Here is a 23,178-nt window from a genome sequence, read left to right as displayed (position 1 = left end):
GCTACATATTTACTACAGACATTTATATATTCACATATTTATAATAGTTTTAATGTGTTAAATTTTGCATACTTCACTCTTTCTTTGGAATCTCCAAATGTCTCCTTAATATTTGAGAAATTTGGGTAAAATGATGAAGATGGAGATATAACCTCGAGCACGCCAGAGTGTATTTCACGAGGAAAACTGTAAGAAAAAGATAACTAGGTTTAGATTCTTTACTTCAATGAGAGTTCATAAGTTAAGGCCCATTTAGGTGGGACGAGTGTCGGGCAAACGATGCCCAACACGCATCCCCGCACATACTCGCACTCGTACTGCTGCATGGGAGCTAGTATTACAGCTCATCGTCCATCGTTTATGCTGCATAAAGGATGGACGATGAGCTGATCGCTCAGTGTAAATAGCAGCCGTTCAGTACTGAACAGCCACTATGTTAAGTCAATTGAGAGGGGCGGAGGAGCTCGAGGAGTGAAATCTCCTGCAGCCTCCCCACTGTAAGCCAGCGATACTAGCTCCGGTGCAGTAACACAGAGTATGTGCGGGGATGAGTGTCGGGCATCATTTGCCAGAAACGTGTCCCATCTTAATGGGCCTTTAAACCTTCCATGGATTGTATTCTTACAGCAGTGATAGTATTGTTAGTGTAACAAACAATGAAGTGGTATCTGACACCAAGATGGTTAAGCTATTGACTGGACATCTCACAGGTCATCACCATCACCCTCTTAGTTATTCTCCTCAAATCACTCTTGAACTACTTTTGCAGTGTGGTAGCGCGGATTATCCTGCTGAAAGAGGCCTGTGCCATTAGAAAGTACCGTTGTCATAAAGGGATATACTCCACACAATATTTAGGTAGAGGATACATGTCTAATGTAATGACACAAGTTTCCCTAGCAGAACATTGCCCAGAGCATCACACTCTGCTGGTCTGCCTTCTCTCATAGTTCTTCCTGGTACCATCTCTTCTCCAAGTAAATTATGGTGGTTTCACATCTGCGTCTGGACCTCCAGGCGGAAGTTATGCTGCAGATCCGTCTCGAAATACTAGAAGAAAAGTGCTGCATGTAGAGTTTTTTACTTCTGTCTAAAAGTCGGGTATCTGAGCGGAAACCCAAAGGCCCCCATTATAGTCAACGGGGTCCGTTCGAATGGCTTCGTCTTAAAACGAATTGAACAGTGCCGGCCAGGGGGATTCCCCTTTCCTGCTCCCCAAATGGAGCAGGAAAGCAGAACCCCTGTGCGCAAGTGTGAACCCCCCCTTAAATACACGCATCTGGTCTTCCACATGATGTAAAAGAAAACCTAATCCATCAGACTAGTCACTCATCTTCCATTGCTTCATGGTCCAGTTGTGATGCTCATGTGTCCATTGTAGGGATTTCAGCAGTAGACAGAGGTCAGCATGGGCTCTTTAACCAACATGTAACTATACAGCAAGCTGTGATGTACTGTTTTGATACCTTTTTATCATAGTCAGCATGAACATTTTCAAAAATTGGGCGCTACAATAGTTGTTCTGTGGGATCAGACCAGACAACCATCACGCGACCATGACCCTGTTGCTGTTTCACCAGTTGCCCTACATTGGGCTACCTTTGATAGGTATTAACCACTGTATACTGGGAAAACATTACTAATTCTTATCCATCCTTAAGGAGTTAATTTGAGCATTGTCCATGGTTATTTCATTAAAAAGTACCACGGCTTATTGTGAGAGGCTAACTGTTTTCCAATGCCTATAGCTTCCTTGAGAATGCAAGAAGTCCTAGGGTACTAAACTGGTCCTTACCTCTAAACACTAAACACTTACCTCTCTTTAATACTGTCAGCAAGTTCATTAGTATAGTGGGTATTCTCCTAAAAGAAAGAAAACTTTATTGGTCAGTGATATCGCATACACATTTGTATATATGATACACTTTCAATTTTTTAATCCAATACCCTAGATATGAGAAATGCTTTTACAGAGATTATATGAAAAAATAAATAATAATATGCCCCCACTCAAACTCTGGGCAAAATCTCTACGATTGTGCCACAGAGGCATGACTAGTGATCAACTGCAAACTAGTAGCCTCCGAGAGCCTTTTTATAGGCCAAGGGTAGAAGCACTTTTAGGGCCTCAGCTGGCAAGACTGTTCATAGAAGGGGGTTCTTTACTGTAAGAGCAGTGAGACTATTAAACAATATTGGGTGTGTGCGGAGTAAGTAGCCCGAACTGGATGGACATATGTCTTCTTCGGTCGTACGTACTATGTTCATCTAATCACACTACAACTCTAATTATTTGCATATAGGCCCGAAATGTAACTACATGGCGAGTTTTGCAGCAAACCGACAACTCCTAGCTGCTTGATTTTTTTTTTGACAAGCAGTGTATGAACCAGGGCAAATAGAGAAATATTACCACACTGCAAAGAGTTCAAGGTGTTGACTTGTTCTCTAAATTTCCCAACTGAACATTTGTGGGATGTACTAGAAAAACTAAGTTTGATCCATGGAGGCCTCACTTAAAATCTTACAGGATTTAAAGGCGCTGTCCAAGATATTTTTTTCCAAATGCAGTATATGTATCCTCCCCAGGGTTAGTGATGTGCTAGTATAGCCCCGTGTCAGCTGGAGTGAAATAGGTGGCCTGAGAATTTATTCCATACATGGTTGAGACCAGTGATTGGCTTCAGCAGTCGCTAGAATTGACAGGCTTGACAAAGACTAGATGTCAAAACATTGCCTGTTCTGCTTTTAACATGGAGCAATAAAGAAGTACATTTATTTGACACCTTTGATGCTGCTACGTATCTTTACAATTTGGTGGACATTGGATGGGACCGGAGGTCCATGGTCCCAGTGGAAGTGGCTTTGCATGAGCTTGAATATCTTCACCCCTGCAAGATTGGCAGATATATTGAGAGCTGCTGGAATCTGTTTGTATACTGCGGTCAGAATTGACAGCGGCATTTAAAGGGTTAACAGCTCTGATGAGTCGCATGGCTTATCGAAGCTGTTGCGGGCGGGTGATGGCTGTAAGAAACAGCCGGCGCCCGTGTTTTATTGAGGGAGATCGCCGGACGATCTCTCTTCATACATACCCTGACGCTGCAGGACATAACTGTACGTCCTATAGCGTTGAGGGGTTGAATGACCTGTTGCTAAGGTCTTGGTGCCAGATACTATAGCTCCCCTTTAGGCCGGCTGCACACGAATGAGTCAGATCCATATGCAGGAGACCGCAACGGAATCCGGCTCTGGCACCAGCCGGCAACAATGCGTATGTTCGCTTTCTGTATTGAGGAAGAGCTGTGGGTTGGCCGACTTCCATTGATGTCAATAGAAGCCGTCCGTATGGATTCCACACAAAAACAGAACATGCTGCGATTTTAAATCCGCTTGTGAAAATCGCAATTGCCATTTGTGGACTTGCAAATGGTCCATTTTTTTCAATAAAATACCGTGTATTGTCCACACGGTTGACAATCACGGATTCCGCAATTGAAATCTAGTTGTGTGAAGCTGGCCTTAGAGGTGTCAGAGCAGTTTTAGAAGAGGGAAAGCTACACAATACGCATGCACAAAAACACGCTTGAATTTACAACATTGCATTTCCTATGGTGTGTGCACATGTCCGTACTTTGCAGGTGCGTGCCTGCAAAGATAGGACATGCGTGCACCATTGGGAATGCATGCATTGTTTTCAATGGAGCCACGGCTGCTGCCGGCTGCTCCATTGAAAACAAAGCTCTGCCGGCACCCCTGCATTCTTTTTCAGGGAAGGGCATATAAGCATATACATATAAGCCCTTCCCTGAAAAAGAAACATTTTAGTGTTAAAAAAAATAAAAAAATAAAACTTCGCCACTGCCGTGACCCCCACAGGGATGAAGAACACATCTGCCGCATGTGGAAGATGTTTCCTTCACCCCCACTGGTTAAAAGAATTCCCTGCTGCTACATCTGTTGCAGATGCAGTAGAGGAATTCTTCAATTCCCTACCGCAGCTGTCTCACGTCAGCTGCAGTAGAGAATCCTGCTGCCGGCATCCCTGTCACTGGCTTTTCTGTGAAGGGCTTCATAAGCCTTTCCATGAAAAGCCATTTAAAATAGTGTAAAAAAAAACAAACAAAAAAAAACCTCCCTTTGGCTGCCGGGCTCAGCCACGTCTTCTCCTGGCTGTCCCTGGCTCTGTAGATCTCAGCTATCAGCAGGCGGGGATTCAAAATCCCCGCCTGCTGGTAGCTCTGATTGTGATTGGCTAAGCGCTTCAGCCAATCACAATCAGAGCTACCAGTAGGTGGGGATTTTAAATCCCCGGCTGCTGATAGCTCAGAACAGAGCCGGGGAAAGCAGCAGAAGTCGAGGCTGAGCCCCGGGAGGTGAGTATTCAATGTTCTTTTTACTCTACTTTTAAATGGCTTTTCATGGAAGGGCTTATGAAGCCCTTCCCTGAAAAGCCATTAACGGCTGCCGGGGCTCAGCGGCGACTTTTGCCGCTGTCCCTGGCTCTGCACTGCTGCTCTGAGCTATCAGCAGCTGGGGATTTAAAATCCTCGCCTGCTGGTAGCTCTCATTGTCTGCAGTGCTGAGCCATTCACAATCAGAGCTACTAGCAGGCAGGGATTTTAAATCCCCGGCTGCTGACAGCTCAAAACTACAAAGCCAGGAACAGTGGCAGAAGTTGCGGCTGAGCCCCGGCAGGTATTTTTTATTTTTTTTCACACTATTTTAAATGGCTTTTCAAGGAGGGCTTATGAAGCCCTTCCCTAAAAAGCCATTGACGGCTGCCGGGGCTCAGCGGCAACTTCTGCCGCTGTCCCCGTCTCTGTAGCGCTGCTGAGCTATCAGCAGGCGGGGATTTTGAATCCCCGCCTGCTGATAGCTGAGATCTACAGAGCCGGGGACAGCCAGGAGATAAAGTGGCTGAGCCCTGCAGCCGAAGGAGGTGAGTATTTATTTATTTTTTACACTATCTTAAATGGCTTTTCAGGGAAGGGCTTATGAAGCCCTTCCTTCAAAAGACATTGACGGGGATGCCGTCAGCGGGATTCTCTACCGCAGCAGCTGATATGTGTGACAGCTGCGGTTGAGAATTGAAGAATTCCTCTGCTGCAACTGCCAGATGTGGCAGATGTAGCAGCAGGGAATTCTTTTAACTAGCGGGGGTAAAGGAAACATCTGTTGCATGCGGCAGATGTGTTCTTCATGCCTGCGGGGGTCACAGCAGCGGCGGAGAGGTAAGTTGTTTTTTTTTAACACTAAAATGTTTCTTTTTCAGGGAAGGGCCTATATCTAAAGCCCTTCCATGAAAAAGAATGCAGGGGGCGGCAGAGCATTTTTTTTCAATGGAGCCGCCGGCAGCAGCCGCGCCTCCGTTGACAACAAGTGCGCAGCTGTGTTCACGCATGTTTTTGCTCTAACCTAGGTGCGCACGTATGTACGCACGAAAACACGCTCGTGTGAACCCACCCTTAGGCAGGTGATTTTGTCTCACACACACACTAAGAAAAAAAGAGCGATGTACATTTGCTGCACAGGTGATTAATAAATAAGTGTATATCATTTATGATTGCTGCATGCTATAGAAGAATAATAAAAACTGCAACAGATTTTTTTTTGCCAAAATAAAAGCCAATGTAAATTAAATGCTAATGTACATGTATTAAAACCTGTTACTTACATAAGCAACTTATTTCCCCCTTCCCCCCCCTAAAAAAGCCTCACACAGCTACAATGAACAAAAGATTAAGAAAGTTACAAATGTAAAGAGGCGAATTTAAAAAACAGAGTTACATTTCCTCAAGGGCATTGATTTTAGATTTAATAAACGTGCCAGTAATTCTGGAGAGGACTGTACATCCATTAGCAAGGTGGTTTGTAGGCCATTACTATGCTAAACTAGTGCATTACCTTAGGCTATAAAGATGCCTTCTAGCCTTCTACTAATGATAGTGCAGAAAATATAATAAATGAGAAGTAATAAAGTTACAGGAATCCAACAGCTATCCAACAGTAAAAAAAAAACAAAAAAAAAAAAAACAAAACTATAAGGGGGTTTTGTCATTTAAAGAAAAAAAATCCATACTTACCTATTCCTCCCCAGGCAGTCTCCTCACTGCATCTTCTCCTCGCTGATCTTCTCCAATCTCCCGAGTCACCTCACTACAACCCGGCTGGATCCTCTTGTTATATTGCCTCCGTTCTCGGCAGTCTTCTTCTGGCAAGTCAGTGTAGGTCATGTCACTGACCAGCCATTTATAGCTTAGCAGGGAGTGCAAAGCTAATGCCAAGACTGCGCATTTGCGCTGTCTCACCACGAGTGTTTATATACTATTGCAGAGAGACAGCGCGTATGTGCAGTCTCTGCAATAGCTCTGCACTCCCTGCTAGGCTATGAACACTATGTCACTAGTGATTACAGCATATATTGCCCTGCAGGAAGGATAATGCAGAGAATGGACGCTTCTTCACCAGAAGAAGGAGATTCGGCTGGCTTGCGGTGAGGTGACCCGGGAGGAACTGCAGGAGCCAGGAGAAAATCGGTGGGGAGAAGATGTGGTAAGCAAACTGACGGAGGAGGAACAGTAGAGTACAGAATTTTTGTTTTCTAATGAGAGAATCCCTTTAACTTCAGCTACTTTCTAATCTAAAGTGTAGCGATTTCTCCTACTTTATTCATCCTCTTGCCTTTTTGTTTTTGCTTTGAGACTTAGGGGTCATTCACATCTAGTTATTCATTACGCCAAGGAATTTTGTCAGGGCTTATATCTAAATCCCTGAAAATGGAACCCTGGATGAAACCTGCTATAGAAGTCTGCTGAAATGGAAGCCAGCACGTCTCTGATCTTTTCCAGCATTTTGTGCCGGAAAACTACTGGTCTCCATTTCAGCAGATTTCAAAATTGGCAGTGATAAGTTCTGTTCAGGGGTTCAGTTCAGGAACTTTGATGTAAACCCTTGATGTAATAGATAATTAGATGCAAATGGCGCCTTATGGCAGCTAATGAGGTGCAATCAGGAACAAGGTGCTGCAGGCACAAGCCTTTAGGACAGTAGGGGGCATGCCTTGCCATTCTTCACAACATGCTGCATAGCAGAAAAAAGTTTTTCACAGCTTTAAAGATTAGTGATCACATTGCCCAGTACTAAAGCCACTATAGTAACATAGTATATAAGGTCGAAAAAAGACACATCCATCCAGTACAGCCCATTACCCCCCCACCCCCCCAATGTTGATCCAGAGGAAGGCAAAAAAAGACCCAATGGGGTAGAAGATAATTTTCCCCATTTAAGGGACAAAATTTCTTCCTGACTCCAATCTGGAAATACAAACATGTAATTTTCATGTGCTGTGATTATACTGTGGCAGCAACAATATGTGGAACTGGATAGGCTACGACAGCAAAACCATTACTATGCCATGGATCTCAAATGCAAAGCATTGGGCCCAAAGTGAATATGTCTTTGACTAGGAAAAAGCCTTAGAGACAGGCCATACCTTAGAGACAGGCCATACCTTAAGGCCCATTTACACAGCACGAGTGTCGGGCAAACGATGCCAACACTAGTCCCTGTGTCTCCGCGCTCCCCTGCTCCTGCACGGGAGCTAGTAGTGCTGGCGCGCACCCGGAGCGGCCAGCAGGGGCGCGGGGCAGTGCAGGAGATTTCTCTCCTCTCGCTCCCCCTCCCCTCTCCATTCAGATAACACAGCAGCCATTCACTATTGAACGTTCTCTGCACGATGAGAGATAAGCTTCATCACTGATCTTTTATGCAGCATATGGAGCAGGGGAGCGCGGAGACTCAGGGACGAGTGTCGGGCATGGTTTGCCCGACACTCATCCTGTGTAAATGGGCCTTTAGACATAGGCCATACATTAACACTAGCAGCAACTTTATTCCAAGTACTTATTTGCACTTACCTCAGCTACGAAAACAATGACAACACAATCCTCTTTTTCTGCTGCAGACATCTCTAAGAAAAGGGAGTTCAATGTATTCATCAAGTAGCTCTGTTTGTTTCTCTTTACAGTAGGGATTCCAATAACTACCGACACTGTGGATAAAAGTAGACAACATGTAATTGTGTATCATAGCTACCAGCAATTGTGAATGTTGATGGCACTGCTGAGCTGGTGAGAGAACCACCCAACACATAAGGTAACTGCCATGAACAGTATGACAAACCTCTAGAAGGCTAACGATACCCAAACCCATGATACTGTGGAGCCACTCTGCCGACGAGGTTTGCAGCCATGTGGAGCAATTATTCACTAAAGAATAAATCATAAAAAGGGCCATTCCTGTGAAAACACATTTTTGGGATTTATGAATTGGCTGAGCCACGGCATTAATTGGCCAATTCATAAATCCCACCTCCATAATGTGATTGATTTTTCAAACTCTGCTCAGCCAATCAATGCACGGATGGCTCCAATTGAAGTCAATGGAAGCCGTATTCTGACCCGCAGCTCATCCACAATGAACATTGCGGACAGGTCGCAGATTCCACATCATTGCCTAGAAATGGCACAGGAAATAAAATGTTGAAAAAAAAATCTGTACTGCGCATGTGCGACGGCGAGCTGACGGGCCCATCCGTAGTACAGAAAAGACGGTGATAAAGCAGGTACACGCGGAATCCGGCTCTGCTGTGTGCAGATGGTCTTAAAGGGAATCTGTCAACTACATTTAGCCCTATAAACTAAGCTTATGGGCTGAAAGTAGGTGACCACTGAGTCCGGGAAATTAAATGTTATACTTATCTCCTCTGTGGTTCCCTCAGTGTCAGCGCTGAAAGCCGACGCTCAAAGCATAGGGTGGTGCTGCTAAGTATCCCGCCTGTTCTAATTCTATAATGAGCAGACTACTTAGCAGCGCTGCTCAGTGCACTGCAATGGTGGCTTGTAGTGGTCATTGGTATATATACAACATTACTGAGGTTTTTGTGAATGCTGCAGGGGCCCGGTCACATGCATCTAGGAATTTTACCTACTGAATTTACAATTTATATAATGAAGTGATTAATTTCTATCTCATGGAAGAGCTGTAATGTGCGACAGCTGATCACACTAATGATTTATTTAATTAGTTTTATTACATTTGCTTTTTGGGCTCATGCCCACGGAGGGAGCAGGATACACCCGCGGTTTTATGCCACGGGAACCCCGTAGGGACAAACAAGAAAGTCCCCGCTGGCGATTGTGGAAAAACGTGCTTTTTACCGTGTTTTCTAGCGATCTCCATTAATGCTATATTAATGGAGCTCTCCCGCTGCGGAAAAATGCTGTAAAATAGAAGATGCCATGACTTTTTTTCCATGGCGTAAAACCGCTACAAAATCCCACGCGAGGACTGAGCTATTCGGTTCAATAGAACCTAATAGCTACGTTGTTCCGCTGCAGGGAACGTGGCATAAACCTGCCCGTGGGCATTAGCCCTCTGGGCTTTGATATTTTCTTTTTTTTATTAGTAAGTTGACGTGTTTTAACAAAGTGCATGAAAACCTGCATAGGTACAGATGTCTAGAGAGCCAGTGTTATTAGTATAAACAAACAAGAGTAAAAATACAAATGCTGATTCAGAATCTCATAAATTAAAAATAGACCGAATTAAAATTCCAAAATATTTGCCAGTAAGCTAGTATACACCCGGCATAATGCAAGACAAGCTCATGGCCTTAAAGAATTCACCAATGTAAATAATTTGTAAATAAACAAATCTACCTCCTATCATTGACTTTTAGATTACATACAGTAGGGGCATTGCAGCATGCATTTCCTTCATCTTCTTTGTTCCCTGATCGTGGACTTTTATCATCAACTTTTGGTACTGATTTAGGTTCACTTGTTTGCGTATTTGTAGATAGTTTATTAATTATATAATTTGTAATAATATACCAATAATGATAGGTCATCAACATTTGATTGGCTGGGGTCCACCAATCAGCTGATCAGGAGTCTGCTGTCAGTGCCACAACACAGTGGTTGGAGTGGAAGCTGCTGCTGCTCTAACCAGAGTAGTGGCCGCTGCTTGTAACTGCAGGCACGGCTCCCACTGATTTTAATGAGGCCAAGCCTGCACTACACAGCGGACAGAGGATCAGTTTCCACTCCAACCCCTGTGTGTTGCAGCGCTGACATGATTAATTCAGGGACCCTGGCTGATCAGGATAAGCCATCAGTAGAATTTTGACTAGAAAGCCACTTTAAGGTTATATGCATGGGCCATACACCAGCTTACTATCAAATGTTTTGGGATTTTAATTCTGCCCATGTCAATTTATATATCAGACACCTGAGAGCAGCTATTTGTGCTGTTACTTTTTTGCCGTTGTGCATGCTGAAGGTCTTTATTACCATAGCACTCATTCACTTGTATGGTTTATCTTTGTGAGCTGCTCTGCTTTTTTACTTTTGTCTTGGAGTATGACCATGTTTTTCATTTAGTTTACTTTTAGCATTGTTCCCCACGTAGGACCATACCTTAATGACATGCAGAAGTACTAAGGCTGCTTTCAGATCCGACACAAAATACCGGAAGAAAAAGTCCTGCATACAGAACTTTTTCATCTGGAAAAATGCCAGACAGCTGACTGGAAACCAAAGGGATCCCACTATAGTCAATGGGATCTGTTCGGTTCAGTCACATTTGTGTTCCTGAGACCTGTGGTTCTGTTGGGTTTCCAGGAGCACACTGCTGCAGGTGTGATGATTTGGCCAGCTGGTTCTCCAGACGGCCAATCACCACCGGTCTACATAAATACAAACCCCTCTGACTTGAGGGTGCTGCTCATTTATTCATCCTTTATCTCATTCCCACTTGGTGCTATGCATGATGTTCGTTTGAAGCATTTCTCCCACCTTCCCTGAGGATGGTCTGGACACCTGTATTCCTTGTCTGCATGTTTTACGGACCCCTTCTCCCTTCACCTTTGACAAGTGTGGCCTCCAGATTTCTGATGTCATGTGTAGGTGATGCCTGACACAGTTCGCTTTATGTCAGTTGGGTTATGACGCTCTTTCCCCTTGGTGTGAGGACACTTGCATTAGCTTCTGTTTCATATCGGTATGCATGAGTTTTGAGTGGGGTTTCTGTCTAGTTGTTGGTGTGATCAGCGACGTGTTCAGTGCCTGTGTAGGTGACCAGACATGGGGTGTGAACAGTCCTGTTCAGTGGGTATGCAATTCCCTCATCTTCTCTTATTTGGGTTGCGTCTGTGTAGGTCTTTTTTCCCCATGGCCTGCACGGAAGTAACACACCCGTTGCACCAGGGGATTTCCCATTCTTGCTCCCATAACAAAGCATGAAAACGGAACCCCACTCTTCCGCCGCGACAGATGTAAAAGTAGCTTAACCCCCCCCCCCCCCCCATTTTGACTGGTGTAATAACAGTTTTATCAAAAGCGATTTAGAATTTAAAGACTATTGACATGTACATTACCCCAAAGAAACACAGTATGGACATCTCAGCAATAAAAAATGTCCGGAAACCACAAGGTGTGGCTCCTTTTTATTGCATGTTTTTAGATAAGTGAAATCTGACTCAAAGCCTTGTGACCACAATTATGTAATCACTGTATACAGGCCATTTGTACTCGCTGGTCTTCCATTACACTTTACTATTTTAACATTTTCCACAGCTGATAACACTTTCTCTTTCTTCCTGCAAAAGGGGCAAAAACAGTCAAATGAAGAAGATGCAGCAAAAGGTTTCAAATATTTGTGCAACTAACATTAGTTAAGATTGAGTGGGCACGCTCCATGTGACGAGTGTGGGCAACAGACGGTGGTATGTTGGCGTCATATCTTACATCTAAACCTCAGCATGTTCTATCTGTTGTGACTGACACAAATACTTCAATGGAAAAAAAAAATAGCTATTCGTAACTGCAGCAACACTACGAGTCCGCCTTCTTGCTCCATTCGGAGAGCAGGAAATGGGAATCCTCACAGTCGAATGGTTCCGTCTCTGGACAGAACCGAACAGCACTGGATGGACCCCATTTCCACCCAGCTGCCCAGCATTTGGATGGAAGAAAAAGAGCCCATATGGCGCTCTTTTTCTTCCGGTATTTGCAGCCGCGACTGACACAGAACCTCTGACCCGAGGTTGCAACGCAGATGCGAAACCGGCCTAACATATCTCTAAGAACGGCAGTTTAAACTGCAACAAACTAAATCTATAAATAAATGCAACAAAAACCATCTCATGTAAATATACCCTAAGGCCGGTCTCACATGAAGGGATTTGAATTGCGGATTCCGCAATCGCTGTCTGCGCGGACGATGTGTGGTTATACGCCGGCATCGAAAGGCATGGACTTTTGCCAGTGCGCTCATACTTGTGGGTAGGAATTATCGATTCCATAGGCAGAAAAAAAAAAAAAAATCGCAGCATGCCCTATTTTACCGCAGATTCCATGCGTATGTGCTCCATTGATCTCTATCATTAACATCGCATATGGCTGCGGATTTGCACCCATACGCAATCGTATGTGATGACACAAAAACTTTTAAAAATGTTTTTAATGTACAAAAACAAAAAATACACTATATAAAAATCACAAAAATTGTACTGACCGAAAGGATAAGGTTATCACATTATTTATTCTGCATGCTGACCGCCGTAAAAAAAAAAATGGAATTTTTTTTTCTACCCAACCCTCTAACACCCCCTGCCCCCAAATAAATAAATACATAAATAAATAAAAAGTACCCCAAAATGAGGTCATTAAAAAAATACAATGTCATTTAAAAGTTATGACTTTAGGAATGACATGGTGAAAAAAAACTGAATTGGTTGGTTATTAGGGCATAAAATGGGCCCATCACTAAGAGGTTAAATAAGCCAGTAAGGCCCCATTTTCATGTAGTTTGGTTCCTGTTTAGCTCCTGACTAGTGATGAGCGAGCATACTCGCTAAGGGCAATTGCTCGATCAAGCATTGCCCTAAGCGAGTACCTGCCCGCTCGGGAGCAAAGATTCGGCTGCAGGCAGCGGGCAGGGAGCTGCGGGGGAGAGCGGGGAGGAACGGAGGAGAGATCTCTCTCTCCCTCTCCCCCCCCCCCCCCCCCCCCGCTTCCACCTGCTGACTGCCGCAACTCACCTGTCACCCGCGGCGGCAGCCGAACCTTTTCTCCCGAGCGGGCAGGTACTCGCTAAGGACAATGCTCAAATCGAGCAGTTGTCCTTAGTGAGTATGCTCACTCATCACTACTCCTGACATATATGCTACATGAAGGCTATGACAGATGCCTAACCGTGGCATCCACCACTCATAAAACGATATGTCAGGGGCTCTTTACAGTTTATTAATAAATCATGAAAACTGTCAATCTGGTGAAAGATAACACTGTAAGGCTGGGTTCACACGGGATGGATTTGTTGCGGAATTTCTGTGCGGATTGTCCGCGCCCGGCTCCGAATCCTGGGATTAACCAGCAAAGTGGACGAGATTTTGCCAAAATTTCGTCCACATGCTGCGGCCAATCCGTTGAAGCCAAACAATGCGGAAACAGCCATATGGCGCTGAAATTAAAGACGCAGCATGCTAATTCTTTTCATTTATTCTATCTCCTCTCTATGGGGAGGGAGGGCTGCAGCGGAAATGCAGGCAGTGAAGCTGCTCCAAAACCTGCAGTTGCGGTTTTCCAGCGGAATTCTCGCAGATTTTCAGTGCGGCTAATCCGCGAGAATTCCGCTGGAAATCTGTCCCGTGTGAGCCCAGCCTTAGGCATTGGTCAACTATAGGCTATATTATTTAACAAATATGCCATAAAAAGCTCATAATGTAGGTTACATGGATGCTATACAGTGACATTTTTCACCCATATAGTCTAAAAAATAAAGTCTAAGTTTTTCCTGAACTCGATGGGATGGAATAGCATAATTTATGATTACTACACTATTCCATAACTTATCTTTTTTGCAGCACACTAACATATCCAGATCAGACGGAAGCCAAAAGGACTCTCTTTGGGCTTCCGTCTAATGGAGAATGATGGAAAGCTTTAGTATGTACAGCGGAAGCTTTCCCAGCATACAAGCTAAATGTAACCAGAAATTGTGATGCAAGTGTAAACCTCATCCTGACTTTGCAATTTACTTTCATTTACTAATCTAGTACAAAATGAGCAGCTGCCGGGCATTTCATGCTTCCAGGAAAGTAATGTAGTTGACAGAAGACAGGACTCCACCAGCTTTGTAAATTTGTATCTTACTAAAATTCTATGGAACAAGTTAATGAGTACAAGAGCAATCAAATCAAAACCAAACAGAAGGATAAATTACGGTTCATACAAATAGGTTGGGTGCCAAAGTAAAGCACACAATGCAATACTTAAAGGAGATGTCTCGAGGAAGCAGTTAAATTTTTTTTTTGCCCAGTCCCCCCCATTAAGCATACATTACTAAGCCCCCCTGTAAATGACATTTCTAGCTGGTTCGTACTTACCGTTCCAGCGTTTCAGCAACTTATAAAAGTTTCCTCAAGATGGCCGCCGGCTCTTTCCCCGTCGCTCGCTGCAGCCCGACGTGCGCACTCCCGAGACGCCGCCAGCTGTGTCTCCATGGCAACCGGACGCATCGCAGCCGCTGACCAGACGCCCCGCAGCCGCCGACCAGACGCCCACCGCCAGGCAGCAGGTAACCGGCGCTAGCCCCCGGCTCCCCAGCGCTAGACCCTCAGCCCAGGTGAAGGCCCCGGAGCCCAGCGCTAGGTTCCGGAGCCCAGCGCTAGTTCCCCCGGCCTAGCGGCAGCCCCCCCCCCCGGCCTAGCGACAGCCCCCCCGGCCTAGCGACAGCCCCCCCATCGCAGCGGCAGCCCCCCCCGGCCTAGCGACAGCCCCCCCATCGCAGCGACAGCCCCCCCGGCCTAGCGCTAGTTCCCCCATCACAGCGGCAGCCCCCCCCCGGCCTAGCGACAGCCCCCCCATCGCAGCGACAGCCCCCCCGGCCTAGCGCTAGTTCCCCCATCACAGCGGCAGCCCCCCCCCCGGCCTAGCGACAGCCCCCCCATCGCAGCGGCAGCCCCCCCCCGGCCTAGCGACAGCCCCCCCATCGCAGCGACAGCCCCCCCGGCCTAGCGCTAGTTCCCCCATCACAGCGGCAGCCCCCCCCCGGCGCAGCGGCAGCCCCCCCCCCCTGGCGCAGCGACAGCCCCCCCGGCGCAGCCCGGCGCAGCGGCAGCCCCCCCCCCCGACAAATCACTTACCTGGGAGGCTTCTCGGGGCTGCTGGGCTGGGCTGGGCTTCTCCGCTGGGCAGCTCCACTTTCTGCACCTTCCTCTAACAGAGGAAGGTACAGAATGGCCGCTGCAGCGCGCTCCCGAGCAGTGACAGCTCGTCTGCGCATGCGCAGAAGAGCTGTAGCGGGGAGCACACTGAAGCGGCTCGTGCTGAATGGAGAAGACCGGACTGCGCAAGCGCGTCTAAAAAAGCAAGCTGCCAGCGAATTTAGACGGAACCATGGAGACGAGGACGCTAGCAACGGAGCAGGTAAGTGGAATAACTTCTGTATGGCTCATATTTAATGCACAATGTACATTACAAAGTGCATTAATATGGCCATACGGAAGTGTATAACCCCACTTGGTTTCGCGAGACCACCCCTTTAAGCCCTGTGTAGTCTGCAGGAGCGCTTTCTTTAACAGCTTCTGCCTTCTCCTCTGGGTCCTGCTACATTCGCAGGAGCTTTAATCCCACGCTGTATTTTTACCATCATCTGGGATTAGAGCCCAGGACCAGGCGCCATAAGCTTACGGCACTTGGATGTTATCGGGTTAATGGAAACCCGTCATGGCGTATGAGCATTGCTATCTAAGCTTATGAGCTCATAAGTCAGGAAGCGCTGAGGTGTGTTCTATACTTACTGGCCTCTCTATTCCCTCGCTGTCAGCACTGTCAGTCCGTACACTGGACTCTGCTCTGCAATCAGTACCCCTATAGAGAACAGTGTATGTACATGCACACCGACTGCAGACATGAGTCAGATGCATGGACTGAGTGCTGGGCTCCAGGGCTGACAGCGAGAGAACAGAGGGAGCAGCGAGGCCAGTAAGCATAAGAAGTACACCCACAGACTCCACGTCCGTTGTCCTATAAGCCCAGAAACTTAGTTTAGGGCGCTTCTACAATGTGACAGGGTTCCCTTATGCCATTTATATGAAAATTTGTCCTGATGTTTAAACGGAGATAGAAATATATATATATATATATATATATTTTTTTTTTTTTAAAGAAGTCATGCCAAGATGGCATCCTCCATAGGGCATATGAATGTCAGAGCGGGGTCCCCCCTCAGGACCCTCCTCCATGTCCCATTCTGGAAGACCTTCTACCGTCTTATAATACATTTCATCTGTTGCAGCTGCTGTAGGTGAAATATCAGCAGTTTTCTAGCGGCGCCAAGAGCGATACTTGGGGAAAACAGCTGATTAATTAATTGTGGGGCCCTTTGTTTTGTGACCACCACCCTCTAGTCAAGAAAATGTCATTGAATGTATAAAACTTTACCAATCTGCAAGAAGAAACATAACAGATTTCATTACCTCCGGTCCTTCCATGCCCGTAATGCACATTTGGCTGCAGGCCGTCTTCGTGCCCCAACAAATGGGGAAGAAACATATAAACATTTGTAAATTGCATAGGGAGTTTGCTGGTCATATTCAACACCTTCCATTTTATCTCCTCGACTGTAAGAATAAGAAAACGTGTGACCAGTGCGTAAATCTTAGAGACATAACAATGGACAGCGAAAATTTAGACTGGACAGATGCCAAGACTCAGACTCAAGTTGATGAAAATTAATCATTTCAACCAAAACTATTGTTCATTGGGTGCCATTTAACAATGGAATCGTCTTAGTGATTGATGACAGACCATCATCATCTGGGAAGAAGTTGGCCATGTTTGAAATTTCTGTCTAATTTTTGGTTAAAAGACCCATGAATAATCTATCGTTGAAAGAATATTACCAAAGACATTGTTGATCTGTTGAATACGTATGGTCAGTGTGAATAACTACCGGCCAATATGGACTACAATGTGTATGGCTACAACTGTGTAATGTTCAATTAGCGATCCGCTTCCATCTAATGCGTATGGCCAGCTTTAGACACTGTTTTGTAATTGTATATTGCCCACCAGTTGGCTTAGTGTATGCCAGTTTTGGCACTCAATGTCGTACCTTCTACAAAGCCACACAGCTTTCTTCATATGTACTGTAAAAAGTGTCTAAAACGCATCATAATGTGATGCAAAGCATGTAAGACAATTTACTAGCGCAATTTGAGCCAGAAAACGGTCACGTTCTCCAAAGTAAATCTGCCCCATTATTTTCAAAATGTATGCTAGAAGCCGAGTATTTATTTCAGCAGTTAGCAGGACTGCAGCGCATATTTATGGGAAACGCTCCATTATTTTTATTTTCCACTAACAAAAATAAGTACGAAGGCCTCACAGACATTTTACGGTGCGCAGAGCAGCAATTTACTGCCTTTTTCTGTGCATTTGCCTGCATTTTCACTGCATATTTTGTGTAGTAACAACGCAGGCAAAGCAAGCTGATGAGGTCACCAATTTTTTTTTCGCCGTCTCAGTGGCATAGTAAGCGGGGTTAACACTGTAAACCACTGGAAAACTGCATTTTTAATGCACCGCATTCAGTTCAATGGATGATGTACTGCATCAAAAACGCCCCGCAACGCTGTAAAATAGTACATACAGCGCTCTATTTAGTGCAGGATAAAACCGCTGTGCTCAACACTCGTCTGAGAGGCCCCACTGAAATGAATGGAGGCTAAGACCACTCAAAAAACACCGCGTTGGCAAAACGCCACCAATTTACCGCATTCAACAGCAGGTTTTTAACGCACCCCATCATTGTGACGGGTGATGAGGTATGTTAGAAAGTGTGAAAAGGTGAAATTAACATTTCAATCATTTTCTAGCTGACCCTAAATCATACATATAATGTTGTCTGTCTAAAACATACACAAGAATGTAATACTTATAAAAATGACCCCAAATATATACTTTTTATAAGTTTTATTATCTGGAAAGAGGATCAGTGTAAATCTAATTGATAACTTTCCATGGATACCTGTATGATTTTCAAATGCATTTCTCTTCTCTGCCACTGCCCGTTTAATCTCATCTAGGACTGTGCTTAGATCATGCGATCGCTTCTGGTTCTCTTGCTCTGCTTGGAAGAGTCTTTGCTGTAATTCTAAAATCTGCTTTTCATATGAATCCATTCCATATTCTGCAAAATAAGATATAAATGCTAAAATCAGTCAATCTGAAACATAAAGTTGGCTGATCAACTATAAAATGACATTTGTAGACATGATAGACTCAAAGATGTTACAAACATTCATTATAATGGGAATCAGTCAGTCGTCGAAAAATGACCAATACATTGCCAAGGTGGGAACACCACTCAGTACAAGGTGGCTAGGTGGTCTGGATTACGGACACAGTCAAGTATAGCTAGGCTACACTGCTTCCGTGACACCTATAGAAGTCAATGGGAGTTACGACGTAGCTCGCTGAGTGAAGGCCAGAATAAGAGATCGTTGCGGGTCCCGGAGATGGAAGCCACACATATCTGACTTTTATGGCATATTCACCGGAAGTCTAAGATGGAAATGGCCATTTAAACAATTGGTTATTTTCAATAGGACACATTCCTTTTAATGCTTGTTCCAGCTGCCTTGAATGAATACTGGATAAAAATGATACACTATGTTATACCTAATGCTAAGGGGGGACGGTGCATGACATATATTATAGGCGTAATATTTTGGTATTCCCCATGTTATGCATTGTCCCCTCAGAGCTTTCACTTGGAGACTGTGCAGCATTCTCTTCAATGGGAATGCTGGAGACAGCTGAGCGCTTGAACTCTGCTATCTTCGATGGTCCTACTGAAATGAATGGATCAGAGGCATGCATGTGTTGGCTTTTGTGTCTATAGCTTGGGATTCGCTGGAGCTGTAACCTGGGGATCAGTGGGGGTAGTAACCCTTTACAGGACTTTTCTCACTTTAAAAAGAAAATACCTAGTAGAGGTCAGGTGACCTGTAGCGTCACCATCCTGAACTCCTGGCATCATGGCGCCCTGGATGTGAGCACTGATGCCAGGAGTTTAGGCAGGTGATGTGGTGGCCTTTGACTGGCTGTAGCGGTCACCTGACTTCTGACAGACAAACATACCAGAAGCTGGAACTTCTCCTGAGGGTCTAAATACAGGGGGGTGTTGGCTCTTTTTTATGAAATGTCCAGCTGTTCATTTGTTTTTAAAGGCTTAAAAAGGTTTTCCTACTATAAGGCATATATGTACATCACAAGTCTTGGGGTAGATATGGCACAAACTTAGGAGTAGAGCCCACTGCATACCCAGTGGGTGCTGGTGGTGTTTAGGAGCTGACACCTGACCTCAACGGCTGTGATTGGAGAAATGTTGTAGTAGTAAAACATAAAAAACATGTAAGTGTACTGTCTCCATAATCATATTAACTTGCAGAATAAAGTGCATATGATTTTTATGAAGGTCAAAAATAAAATACGAAAAGCAATCATGCAATTGCATTTTTTTTTTCTATTGCACCCCATGTTAACCCTTTCCAATCCACTGTCTGAAGACATTATGATTTAAGGCTGCACAGCTCCGATGTTGGAAGACGTCCATTGGGGTTCTCTTACTGTATATTGCCAGCCTCTCTGCTGTCAGAGCCTATCCAACATGTCACCTCATGCAGTACTGGCTTCAGCCAGCATATAGCGCCGTTGTATAACAGCAGAAAAACAGTAAGCCCCCTAGGAAAACCAGGATAGAAATTGGATTGGAAAGAGTTAATAGTTCATCAATACATAACATAGTAAAGTAAATGTAAGTATTAAATAATACAACTCAGCCTGCTTTGGCGTTCTGACATCGCCAGGCCTGGTGACGTCCCGTAAATCTGTCACGTGGGTTTCTAGCATAGAAGTCCTGATGCAGGTTTACGGGACGTCACTGATGATGTCCATACCGGCCTCCTAGTGGCAGCAGTAGTCATATGGGTAAACAACCCACCTGAACATTGCAGCCCGAGGTACAGAAACCAACACAGCAGCAGTGGTGGGGAAGCAGTGTCCAGCAGGAGATGACTACTATTATTTGTGGGGGGTTTTTAACGCCAATGTGTCCCCCCACTGCCACCAATATCAGGGGTTCTCGAAGAAAAACTTTAAGGGGAAAGCCTGTTTAAGGGTGCTTTAACATGAAATGATTTATCATTCCCACGAGCGAATGATGTCAGCGTTCAATCATGCAACCTGTTTATATAGGCAGATGAATCGTTCGCTCGCAAATTGCTCTGTCGTTCACATTCATTGCACAAGTGAAGAGGACGACTGAGCGATCGCTATTTAAACCGAATGATTAGCGAATGAGCGGACGATGATTTTCATGCTTGTATAAAATGAATGATAAGTGAATTATCCTTCATCGTTGGCTGCGTTTACACTGAACGATCTTCGTTCAAATTCGCACGATTTTTGAACCATAATAGTTTCCGCTAAACGCACCTCAAGGCAGGAAATCTGATCGGCAAAGATAAAAACACCCTACGGACAAACTTCTAGATATTTTAATACCTCCTGTTGTAAAGCATTCATTTCAGGATCTGCACTTTCTTACGTGTGCAGCGCAGGTTCTTCTGGGAAGGAAACATTTCCACCATGCTGCTCACGTTTGTGGACAATTCATTAAAATACACTTAAAAAGGAACCAAAAACGGGAAATGAAAAATCTGTCTTGCGAATTTGAAAGAACGGTGGAGGACGGATTTGTTGAGAGCATTTAAGCTTCCCATTATGGTAATCCATAAACATAATGGTTTCAATGTATTCCTCTGTGGGAAGAGCTCATCAGTGACCCGCTAATGCTTTCTGGCCGACTCTACAGAACTCCAGAAACATCATCCAACCCCATACTCTCCATTCTCTGCAAGCAAAACACTACGCTCCAAAAACAGATTTAGCAAGTAAAAGTAGTCGCAAGGTGCAGAAGGAGAGAGTGTTATATACTGTATACCCCAAGCTTATATATATACACACACACTAATATATATATATATATATATATATATATATACATATACACACACACACACACACACATACCCCACCGTGTTTGTGATCACGTATGACTGCATGACAGTATATCACGCACGTCGTCACACACTGGCTTTCTGGTTTCTTTTTTAATCTTTCATCTTTGAACTCATGCTACCTAGCAACATGCGTAAAAAACACCGTACACACGCAATGTAATTGCATAAGTACAGCATTTGTTTTCATACGCCCCCATAAAGTTTTCATTGACTCCATTCATCAGTGGCATATAATGTGCGTGTACATTGCATGTGCAATACACAATTAAATCATGCTCGTGTGATCACGGCCTTTCACTGTACATTTAAAGTGATTGTACATCTTTAAACTATTGATGGCCTATCCTAGGGATAGGTTTTGAGGAGTAGGTTGGCAGGGGTCCGCAACCCAGCGCATGCACAGAGTTGATGTATGCAGGAAGTGGACAATTCTGTTCCCACCGCAGTGACCTGGTTTGGCATTAGAAGCAAGATTCCCATTTAGTTTAATGGAAACTTTGCTTGCAATACCAAGCTCGGCCACTGCAGTGTGAACAGAGGTGTCTGCGACCTGCATATATCAACTATGTGCAAAAGCGCATCTGCTGGATAGGCCTCCAACAGTTTAAAGCTGGACAACCCCTTTAAAACCTTTGTACACATAAAGAGCACGGTTAGGATTCAAATTATCCTAATGGCAACGATAGGCGCCCAGAATCAAAGCACAATAAGCGACCACAAATGATAAAAAGTATCATTATTTGTAGGATTTTAACATGTCACTTGTCATGATCTAGATCTCTGATGCCGAAGGCAATATTATGGAGCTAGCACTCGTTATTCATTTGGTAAAATGTTTAACATTTTAGGCAATATACCACCTTCTGGAGATAGATGTCTCACTGCCATCCAGAAAGGCAAGTAATACATGTACCGTATTTTCCGGATTATAAGGCGCACCGGATTATAAGGCGCACTTTCTATGAGCGCCTTATAAGCAATCTTGTTTCATATATAAGGCGCACTGGATTATAAGGCGCAGCACATTACCGTTAAATAAACCATTGCTCAGACTGCAAGTCAAAATTTATTACACTTTTTAACAATAACTTGCAACTGGTTCAGCTGTAATTGCAAATCAAAACGTTTACCGTACTTTTTCAGTTCATTCCTCCACCAGAAATCCATCAAATCCGTCATCTTCAGTGTCGGAGTTGAACAGTTGGGCGATTTCGGCATCAAGCATGGGGTCCTCCTCTTCATTATCCGAGTCGGTCTCGTTGCTGCTGCTAGGCTCTTCAGTGGTGATTCCAGCCTTCCTGAAAGCTCGGATGACACTGGAGACTGATACATTCTTCCAGGCATCCACGATCCACTGGCACATAGTGGCATAACTCGCACGGCGTTGCCTCCCTGTGTTGGTGAATGTGTGGTCACCTTCTGTCATCCAATGCTCCCATGCAGCTCGCAATTTAACTTTAAATGACCTGTTGATGCTGATATCTAGCGGCTGGAGCTCTTTGGTTAATCCACCAGGGATGACAGCAAGCTCCGAATTAGTTTTCTTCACTTGGGCTTTGACAGTATCGGTCACGTGGGCGCGCATCGAGTCACAGACCAATAGGGATGGGAATTTGTGAAAAAAGCCACCCGGTCTCTTGACGTAGACCTCCCTCAGCCACTCACTCATCTTCTCCTCATCCATCCAGCCCTTTGGGTTAGCCTTAATGATGACACCAGCAGGAAAATTTTCTTTAGGCAAAGTCTTCCTCTTGAAAATTACCATGGGTGGTAGTTTCTGGCCATTAGCCTGACAAGCGAGAACTACAGTGAAAGATGACTTCTCATTTCCTGTGGTACGTATAGATATCGTACTGGTCCCTGTTTTCTCAACAGTACGGTTTACGGGGATATCGAAAGTGAGGGGAACCTCATCCATGTTAATAATGTGTTCTGGCTGGATATTTTTTTCATTTATCTTGGTTATGCAGTAGGTGCGAAAAATGGCCAGCTTCTCTTCATAATCCTTTGGTAATTGCTGG

General features: G+C 44.7%; 1 protein-coding gene across 1 annotated transcript in view; it reads right to left on the bottom strand.

The window, feature by feature from the left end:
- The window catches only part of MGAT4D (MGAT4 family member D), a 112,283-nt gene that overhangs the window by 30,913 nt on the left and 58,192 nt on the right, over positions 1-23,178 (bottom strand). Inside the window, exons 2-6 of the mRNA XM_066573723.1 lie at positions 18,100-18,261; positions 16,547-16,690; positions 7,920-8,053; positions 1,817-1,863; positions 73-186 (exon numbers count right to left, since the gene is read on the bottom strand). Of these exons, the coding sequence (XP_066429820.1) occupies positions 73-186; positions 1,817-1,863; positions 7,920-8,053; positions 16,547-16,690; positions 18,100-18,261 (601 nt within the window). The remainder of the gene's footprint in view (positions 1-72; positions 187-1,816; positions 1,864-7,919; positions 8,054-16,546; positions 16,691-18,099; positions 18,262-23,178) is intronic.

Source organism: Eleutherodactylus coqui, chromosome 7 (genome assembly GCF_035609145.1).
Source record: "Eleutherodactylus coqui strain aEleCoq1 chromosome 7, aEleCoq1.hap1, whole genome shotgun sequence".
In the NCBI taxonomy this organism is placed as follows: domain Eukaryota; kingdom Metazoa; phylum Chordata; class Amphibia; order Anura; family Eleutherodactylidae; genus Eleutherodactylus; species Eleutherodactylus coqui.
The sequence above is the reverse complement of the archived record's forward strand: the minus strand, read 5'-3'. Positions and strand labels throughout refer to the sequence as shown.